Source organism: Plasmodium cynomolgi, chromosome 5, assembly GCF_000321355.1.
Source record: "Plasmodium cynomolgi strain B DNA, chromosome 5, whole genome shotgun sequence".
Classification (NCBI taxonomy): Eukaryota; Apicomplexa; class Aconoidasida; order Haemosporida; family Plasmodiidae; genus Plasmodium; species Plasmodium cynomolgi.
In genome coordinates, this window is record NC_020398.1 from 38,563 (window position 1) to 48,952 (window position 10,390).

Consider the following 10,390-nt stretch of genomic DNA (forward strand, 5'->3'; position numbering starts at 1 on the left):
ATAGAATAAAAAAAAAATGTAACGGAAAGAATGGAAGAAACTTCATACCACCTCGCTTTATGAATGCCCTTTTACTAGTCATATTATGTGTTGTACTAAAGGTAAGAGTTGAAATAAAACATACGTAACACTTACCACGTATACTTTTTTGTCCTAATTTACCTGTTATTTTTGCTTTTTTCCTTATTTTTAATTCAAATTTTCGCTCCCGCCCAAGAAATATCATATATATATATGTATTGTATATATATATGTATGTATATACATGCCGCTCTAGATCTACCAAACCTATGTTGTTACATTTCTATTTCTTAAATTCTCTTTTCAGAATGAATATACATATGAAAATGAAGCTGAATTAAGGACCAATGCATCAAGGCAGTTGTCTGAAATGAGGGGTTATCCAAATGAATCTAGGAATAGGAAACCCACAAGAAATGAAAGATATGATTTTCCAGACGAACAATTTAACAGAATGCATGAGGGTGGAATGCCACCTCGTGGCAGGGAACCCAGAGGTCAAATGTCACCTCATGAGGAATGGGATGTAGAGAGAGGCTCACAAAGCGGAAGAAATAGAGAAATGGATATGGGTATGCAGAGGGATATGGAACACGATAGGAGGAGAGGTAGAAACAGAGATGATGCAGATGAGGAAATGGATATGGAAAGAGGAGATAGAAGAAGGAGAAATAGAAACAGAGATGAAGGAGATGAGGAAATGGATATGGAAAGAGGAGATAGAAGAAGAAATAGAAACAGAGATGAAGGAGATGAGGAAATGGACATGGAAAGAGGAGATAGAAGAAGAAATAGAAACAGAGGAGGAATGGACGAGGAAATGGAAAGAGATAATAGAAGGAGAAGAGGTAAAGGTAGAGACATGGATAGAGAAGACAGTGGTGACATGGACGAAGAAGGAAGAGAAATGTTCCGAGGAAGAGGCAGGGATGAAATGTTCCGAGGAAGAGACAGAGACGAAATGGGCAGAAGAAGAGATAGAGACGAAATGGGCAGAAGAAGAGATAGAGATGAAAGGGGCAGAGGAAGAGAAAGGGGAAGAGAAGAAATGAACGAAGAAAATGAAGAAGATCCAGAAATGCGCAGAGAATTGGGCCGAGAAGTAGGTAGAATAATGAGTAGAGGAAGTATAGATAGAGAAATGGAAAGAAAAAGAAGAGGAAAAGGTAGAGATATGGACGAAGAAGAAGACAGAGATAGAAGAAGAGGAAAAGGCAGAGATATGGACGAAGAAGAAGACAGAGATAGAAGAAGAGGAAAAGGTAAAGATATGAACGAAGAAGAAGACAAAGATAAAAAAAAAGGAAAAGGCAAAGATATGGATATGGAAAATGACATGAATAAAAAACCAAATGAAAACAAAGATATGCCAGCAAATACTGATGGAAAAGGTTTGGATTTATCTAACATTGCAGATATTAAATTCCATGTTACCGAAGCCGAAATTGCTCAAATGATTGATAAGTTAAAAGATTACGTAAAGTTCGATGAGATGTTTTTACTATTTAACTTTGTGAACAATAATGAAAAAATTAAATATGTTAAAATGCAATTAGGAGTTGTTAAACTATGTGAAACTTTAGCCCAAACTTACAAAATCCCACACTACTATAAAACTAGACAATGGTCCAAATCATACCAAGGAATGTCAGATCAATTATTGCATAACGAAAGAAAGGCCTACAACAAATTATGCACATTCCTTCAAAATGGAAACAGCTCCCATATAGCTTTTATTGAATTCTTAAATGAATTAATCGGAATATGGACTAGTTTTACCAAAGAAATGGAAAAATACTGGAAAGAATATTTAACCAACAAATTCAAGTTGTACTGGGAAACTACTAATGTAGAAATGTAAGAAAAGAGAGATACCAAGGAATTTGCTTTTTTCGGATTACAAAATTTATGATTTACTACAACTTTACGTCACGCGCTTGATCACGGTTCCTCATATCGAAAAATTAACCACATATATATAGATATACACACATAGAAAAATTCAAGAATTACAGAGAGGGAAAAAAACAACCGCTCTGCTGTAGAAGGCATTAAGAAAGATAGATACTACACATATTTTGCTTCCTTTTCCATGATTATGACAATTAAAACGCATGCTTATTTTATTTGTAAAAAAATTAGATAAGATATTTGTACTAATATGACGAGCTTTTTCTATTTGTATAGGGTGCATATATAATCAACAATTTGTGCAAAATAAACAATACGATTCCTGCAAATAATTAATTGATATGATAGTATATATATCCATTGTAAAAATATTATATGAATATTATACCCAAATGTTATTCAATATAATATATTTTTTTTTTTTCCCATTTTTGCTGTAATTTGAACGAAGAGTATGTATATATATATATATATAACAATAATTCATAATCTTTTTTATTTATTTTCATTTTATCATATTTTTGTTTACATGCTTTGCATCATAGATATTTTAAATATTCATTATATATATATGTACATTTGTGTGCATATTTTTATATATTATGTATATTAAGCACATGCATATGCATCCATAGGCAGATTATTTATATATATACTTTTATTTGACTTATTCCCCCCTTAAATAAATTTTCATGTGTGTTGTTTTAGTTTTTAGTTTTAATTCATACAACAAAAAGTACATGTACTTGTTATAACTAAATATAATATCGTATTTTATTTAATTATTATAAAAGGAAAATAACGATTTAAACAAAATATGCACTCGTTTTTAAGCTTTACAACACATGCAAAAAAAAAAAATGTATAAGTAAGAAAAAAAAATCCCATTTGGGGATTTCTTATATGTAAAGGCATAAAGGCAAAAATTGGGCAATTATTCACTTAGCGCAGTATGAAACGGTGGTGATGTTGGGGCTGCATATACGTGCAAACGTATACAGTGCACACATCTCTATCTATAAATGTACAGCTTAGGATGAAGAAAAATATATATTCGTATCGTCGCATTACTTTTCGACGCTCTTTGTTTTAATTTATCCTACAAGGGAGCTACACAAATTACATGGTTAAAGCAAAAATGACAGAAGCTTATTGCATATAATCCATTCAGTAAAAAAAAATTACGCGGGGAAAACAAATTCCCTTGAAATGCCAAAAAATTTAACTAAAATCTTCAAAATCGTCAGAGCATCTTTGGTAGCATATCTCATTTGCATCTTTTCAAATTAGTTAGATTTCATAGAAACAAGTTTGCTAAACAAATTGGAAGTTAAAACAAAATATAGCTTAAAAGGCGCTACAGGCATATTTAAAAAAAAAAAAATAGTAATTGAAAAAATAAAAAAAATAAATACTGTAATGATTAAATGGTATGACAAAATGATAAGTAGTAACTAAAAAATTCATAAATGAAATCACAAAACCGTTTTCAGCATTACGAAGTGTTATATAATCTAGGGTGAGAAAAAAAAAAAAAAATTAAATTTTACAAATGTGAAAAAGAAATACAGAAAAACTTTTGACACAAAAAATAAAATAATAACATTTTTTTTTATATTATAAAAATATATTGATTTTTGGAAAAACTCAACATATTCTTCAATTTATGAATTCATACGCGCATCACATATGTTACGAAACAGTGGATGCTACACATGATTTCTTCTAACAAATTCATAAAAATATTTTAACATGTATTATTACAGGAGAATATTCTTCTTCCATGAGATATTCTTTTTGCTTGTAACGTCAAACCTTATCTATAAAATGGGTTCACAAATATGAAAAAAAAAAAAAAAAAGTACTGATTCTCCGCCTTTTCAACATTTGCAAAATTGCAACACTGTATAAATGAAAATNATAAATATGTTTAAAAAAATTCTCGTTAAAAGTATTTTTTCCCCACCCTGATATCCATTTCTTTAAAAAAGGATTCTAAAAAAAACTCATAGAATTTTCATCATTTTCTTCTCGGCATTTCCTGAACAATTTATAAAATAATTTATCTTCTTGCATGGCATCAATTTTTTCCATATAAGAATATAAAATGGATTTAATTTTCTCTTTTTCTCTGTTAGCATCCTCATTGGTAGCACCACTTAAACTGTTTTTTAAGTTTTCACTCAGTATGCCGTTATTAATTAAAGAACTATCCATTAAGTCTTCATTTATTACATTATCTTTTGTTACGTCGTCTTTTGTTAAATCATCTTTGAATGCTTGGAGCGGAGTATCTTCATACAGGGATCTGTTGGTCCTTAAGTCAATTATGTCGCTGCTACCATCGCTTGGTTTTATTTTGTTGCCGCATTGTTCAAACGAGTCCTGGCAGAAGGAGGTGCAAAATGGATTTTCATTAATAAGGCATTTATGTCCTTTTGACAGAGCGTTATGTGGAATAGTCAACACACCGCATCGGTGCGCACACACATGAAAAAGAAAATATATAAATATATATATTCTCTTGTGCACGTGAACGCCCGCTTTCAATCGCTCATCAGTCTGTCCTTTTAGCCATCTACGCGAGATATGCATATAGCCAAACGGAACACCACGGCTTAAGGGCTTCCCCATTTTCCTACCTCATTAAAAAATTGATACGTCCACACCAATGCGTATAGGGTGAATATTTTATTTAACAGAAAAGTATTCTTTTTTTCTCTGTTACTGTACTTTTTTACTGATGGCAGCACACTTGAAGCCTCTCCACCGTTACATTCTTCCTGATTATTCACAGGCCATGTTAAAATATTTTTTCTGCTATTATAACGTTTCTTTTTCATCCTATAATTGTTTTTTAAGGGGGGTGAGTTTTACTGCTTTAAAAAAATATATCTTCATAAAAGCAATGTTTAATTTTACCTGTACTTATAAACTGTACTATGCAATGTATATATTTTTTTCTTCCATTAAAGTTATTACAAAAAAATAAAATTCGCTTAACGTTAGTATTTGGAAATTTAAAATGGTACATGTCGAATTTACCATAAAGAATCATAATGGGAAAAAATTAAACGAAAAAAATTTTAGTTCAACATTTGTTTTCTCTTTTTTCGAAAAGTTACTTTTTTATACTATGTTATGTGATTTTCTTACGTGCTGGCTAACAATATTTTCTACTAGCTGGTTATAACAATATTTTCTGCGCGCGGCTAAATATAGTGAGTTAAACATTACGCGTCAAATGTACATATACAAACGTATACATATATGTGCAGAATAAAATTATGGCATGTTATGAGCTTCTTCTGCGGTGTTTTTTCGGAGAGAAAAACTTACATTTAAACACTGAACGTTTGTAAGAACGCACTCAAACCAAATAAAACTGCGTATATTTTTAATAACCTCTTAAAGGTAATTAAAATTTCTTGATGTTATCTCCCGCTCTTGATAATTACAAATTCTTTCTTGCCATGCTGAGCAAGTTTAACAAGAATTATTCACTAGCTAAATTTAGAATTTATCCACGAAACCAAGAAAGAAAAACTTGCGCGGAAAGGGTGCAGTATATATTATATACATATATATATACATATATATATATATGCTTATTTAACATGTTAACACGTTAGCCGTTTGTTTTAATTAAGAGATAAAAACCCGTTTGGCGTTCTATCTTCCGCAAATACATTTTCCGCGTGTGGTAAATTTTTCTAATTGTTCACGTATTTATGGTGGTACGGCAAGCATATACTCAGGAGAAGCACAGGACATGTACCACTGTTGCATATAATGTGAAATTCGTGCACTCCACATGTTTGGCAATAGAAAATAGAAAAAAAACGCTTCCCTAAATTTGTAGCACAGTTTTTTATAAGTTTACTTATTCGCACCAATACATTTACATGTGCGAAGCCGCTTATTGTGCACATTTGTGCCTCCGAAATTTTGTCGTTCTGTACCATTCTAGTTTCTTACTCCAGCTAGTATACAAGCAATTTGTGCCACGATATTTATGTTATTGGTTAGGCGACTATATTCGTAAAAGGTTGACTTGGTACATTACAGTGTTATAATAATTGCTCGCGTGGCACTTTAGGCGTTTACTCTTTTTTGTTGGCACCCTGCACATGCGTACTCCTTTCACTGGAGCCCTTTCCATTATAATTGTCTTTATCACCAGAGCATTATCCCATGTGTTGTAAAGCCAATGCCTAAATTTCTAACATGCAGTAGCTCAGGCAAATGCTGTACACGGTTCTTATCTGCTGCACTAACCTTCACATATGTAAAGGGATCTTCGTATGTAACGAAATGAATTTAGAGACTCCACTGAACATTGCAGCTTCGTATATGACTGCTCATAAATCCTCCTATATGTGTACAAATACGTCATTTAGTAGGACCTGCAAATTACATTCTTCGAATTTATGTATGTCCCCATATCGGCACACCTAGTACGAAATGGTAAAAATTCTTTTCTACAGTGACGTAAAGTAGTCCAATTCTTCAGGTCAGTCTCTCTCTCTCCCTCTCTCTCTTTTGCCTTACTCGCTTAAGCCTTTTCTTATTCTCGTACCTTGGCTATGCTTTCCTCACGATATATAAAGGCACATTAAGATTACAATTCCCTTCCACCAATTAGTTTCCATCCATCGAATGGTCACATTCCATTTAACCAGCTCAAACTTTTTTATTCCACAAATTCGGATTTTCCTAAATTCTTTTCCTATTCCATTTTAAAAAAAAAAAATAACAACCCTTTTAGAAACATGTTGTAGCCTTTTAGCATATTTTACGTAATGCAGAAAACGGTTTTACCCTTTTCGGGGAAGCAGAAATGGCAATTTTACTCACCTGTTTCATGACAACCCTTTTGCCATTTAGGCTTAAGGAAATTTGCTTCCCTTGAGTTTTCCTCTACAGAGGTGTAACTCGAAATGAGCTCCTTTTAATTGATTACAAGATGTGTTCCCTAAATACTTGACAAACTGTGTCGATTAATTGTATCTTCCTTTTTTTAATATAGCCATTTTAAAAGTTTTCTAATAGGGTGTAAACAATTGAGAGAAAAAAAAAATAATAATTTAAATTTTTTTAAATGTTCCTTTTTTTAGAGTGCTAAAAATTGTGGCAACGAATTATCTGTGTCCACGTTATGGGGCTAAATTTTAAAATCCGTGGGGACAAATCCGCACAAAAATAATACTACTCTTTGTAAGAATCCCCTAGACAAACAATTTTGGAAATTTTATTTTTCTTTTATCAAGAAGAAAAATTGGCTATGTGTTTCTCTACAGGTTATCATAATTTTTGAGTATCCTTAACAAAATATATGCCGGCAACCATAGAGCCACAAAAAACAACAACGTTACAGCGTAATACGACTTCGTGGCAAAACATATAATTGAAAATAAAAAAAGCAAAACGATAGGAAGTAACATTCTTGATATTTTTACAAGCCTTTCCCATGAAGACATTTCCTTAGTACTAACTTTCCACCATTTGTTCTTTTTGGATAAATATCCCATTGGTTTCAGTACATTTTGCACGAAATATGAATCTACTTCTTTTAACAGTTCCCAAATTTTGTCAATACTTATTAATTTGGGGAAATTTTTTTTTTATTTAATATACTTACCCTGTGTTGGGACTCTTCGGGCTTTATATATTCCCAGCATTTTTCCACATCACTTTTTTTAGGTAACAAAAATGTATGCTCCCTTTTTATCACTGATATATTGTGAGATACATCCTCTGCTTTTTCCAGCTGCGCGTTTCCTTAGCAAGATTTGTTTTCGTGATGACTCTACACAAAATGGGAGCAAGACAGCTCGATCTTTAAAAATGTGCACAAAATTGGGTTGTAACATTAAACTATAAAAAGGCAAGCACAGGCCTGCATAAATATGTTCCTAAATAAATAAAAAGTGTAATTATAACAGAAAAAAACAAAAAATGGTACAAACTGCTCATTTTTATCTTACATCATTTTTATGGTAATTCTTAGACGCACATATTAAAATGGCAAATAAAAAAAAATTAGTTAGCAAAACGGGGAACATTTTTTTTCTGCCTTTGAATGTCCGTATGTATGTCTATCTCTAAAATGGGACAAGTGTTTCCAAAACAATTCTTCACGCTGTTCCTTAGTCGAAAAGCATGCAATTGTGCAATGCCTCATATAATCCCCGCCATACTCTTTTGATCGTCTAAATTTTACCAACAATTAGATATTCTCAGATTAAATATGCATACGAAAAAAGAATGACGTAATATGCAAAAGAGGAAAAAGTTCTTTAAAAATACTTTACCGCAGCTCTTTTTCCATGAACAGACTTACTAAAACATAGTACACTAAAAAAATGCCAAACAGTCTGCTTAAAAAGAAAAACATAACTTTACGCATTTTGTAAGCCTATTCTTTAAGAGTTCACTAAATTTTTTATTAGCAGATCATCTTGGTGGCATATTTCAGGCACAACTGAATTATCCTACAATTTTACAAATAAATGATGAAACAAATTCAAATGTGTAACAGGTAGATGCTACAAAACTTCCCATTAAACAGGAAGGGGATTACCGAAGAGTGTTACTTCAATTCCTAATGGTAAAACTATTTTGTCCGTAGAGTTATTCTTACAACTTTTTGCACTAATTTTGGCAATAATGGCAACAGGAAAGGTGGACATATAATAATCACCCTTAAACTTTCTTTGTACGAATTAAATGAATATCCCTAAATGTTCACATTCATCCTCGTACTATAACGCATATATATATACATATGTATAATCCCCCCCATTTTGCTGCACCGAAGTTTCAATTTTTCAACAGAAACGCATTGATAGATTCTCACATTACGCTCTGATAAATATACTCTGTCTCATGTTACATCAAGAATGACTAGCGAAGAATCCACAATTTTGCAATACGAGTTCGAGGGCCATTACCCAAGCTACACATATGTAAAACAGATAAAGACACTAATTGCGTTTAAGCGATTGTCATTATTTTGTAAACGTAGATAGTTTCACACTTAAATATGAAATTTGGGAAAATAACAAATTTCGGGATCCCATAAAAATGGCAATTGGTCAATCGACCAGCAAATTAGTCATTTCTTCGTAACCGAATCGGTGCATAAATGCCACACCACTATAGGACCAAAATAAAGCACAAACAAATGTGTACAAAAATACGAGAACACTAGAATTAATTCGAAAACGCATTTGCTTATATCGTTGATTCGTTTGAGCAAACCCCTTTAACAACTTTACAATTCAAATTTTGTCCTTTTGATGGATACCTGTGCAGTGGCATAAACCAGTTTGTACACAACCCTTTGAAGTTCTAAAAATTCGAAAATATTCTAAGTTTAGCGCACATAAGAAGCCTAAGATGGAATTCTTTTCCTTTTTCCTGAAGCACACAATGATTCGAACATTAGGCCAAAGTTCGCATTTCTCCATTTCCGAAAATCGATAATAATGTCATTTTGCACCATTTATAAATAAAAAAAAAGTTTCATCCAATGTGAATAAGCAATAAGAACACATGTTTTCCACAAAAGGAATGCAAATCTTATTGTTCTTCTTAAAAAAAAATATGTACAAAAAATTCCCCTCCTTTTTAAAGTTACCTTCCCACGAAAAATTTAAAAGTAGTACCAATATTTTTTCTTAAAATTTATTTGCTGCCTCTTAATGGCAGTTGCACATTTTGCACAATTCAGGAATTTCCATTTGTTGCGATTCTTGCGGAAAAAATTCAAAATTTACAACGCACCGTTGTTTGTGCGGTGCTCATGCATAACCATAGAAAAGTATAAAATAGTAAAATAGGAGGGGGAAAAAATGATGAAATAGCAATGTAGAATGTGGCAATGTAGCGATGTAACATACCCTCCATCCTCTGAACAATTCGAACGTGTCTTATTGGACAAGTTATTCATTCAGGAGCTCTCGCCGGCTACCTCGTGTGCAAATGATCCGTTCACCGTTGTTCACACGTAAATAATTATAAAAATTATTCTCCCCCTCAATTTTTTATTCGCTGCCATTGCTGAACAGCGAATGATAAAACCGTTTAAATACAAAGCGAAAAAATTAGCTCTTCTTTGATTTTTAAATTTTATCCTATTCCAAAGGAAACAGTTGCATTTTGGCGTGCAACGAGATAACATCATAATGTTTCAAATTGGGTGCCATCGCTGATGCGAAATCTTTCATATTTTCGCTTAACAATTTTAATTATTTATTTTGTAATTGTTTTTTCATGCACTGCTTTTAGATGAAATGAGAAAAAAAAAAAAATGTTTGCGCATACGTATTATATATAAACATAGATACATGCATGTACATACTCCGTTTGACTAAATTGATGAAAAAAGTAGGCGCACATGGTTGTACACCTGCAGGGAAGTTATTTTAAAAAAAGAAATATATGAAACACAAGG

At 32.2% G+C, this 10,390-nt stretch overlaps 2 protein-coding genes across 2 annotated transcripts; one reads left to right on the top strand and one right to left on the bottom strand.

The window, feature by feature from the left end:
• Positions 1-59: 59 nt before the first annotated feature.
• PCYB_051100 (phist protein) lies at positions 60-1,882 on the top strand (the record flags this gene model as incomplete). The annotated part of the gene is made up of 2 exons (XM_004220991.1): positions 60-101; positions 329-1,882. The coding sequence occupies 2 exons, from the start codon at positions 60-62 to the stop codon at positions 1,880-1,882; spliced, it is 1,596 nt and encodes a 531-aa protein (XP_004221039.1).
• A 2,045-nt stretch (positions 1,883-3,927) lies between these two features.
• On the bottom strand, positions 3,928-4,977 carry PCYB_051110 (hypothetical protein; the record flags this gene model as incomplete). The annotated part of the gene is made up of 2 exons (XM_004220992.1): positions 4,575-4,977; positions 3,928-4,317 (listed from the first exon to the last, which is right to left on the bottom strand). Exons 1-2 carry the CDS (start codon positions 4,773-4,775, stop codon positions 3,928-3,930), a joined length of 591 nt encoding a protein of 196 aa, XP_004221040.1. The 5' UTR covers positions 4,776-4,977.
• Positions 4,978-10,390: the final 5,413 nt, after the last annotated feature.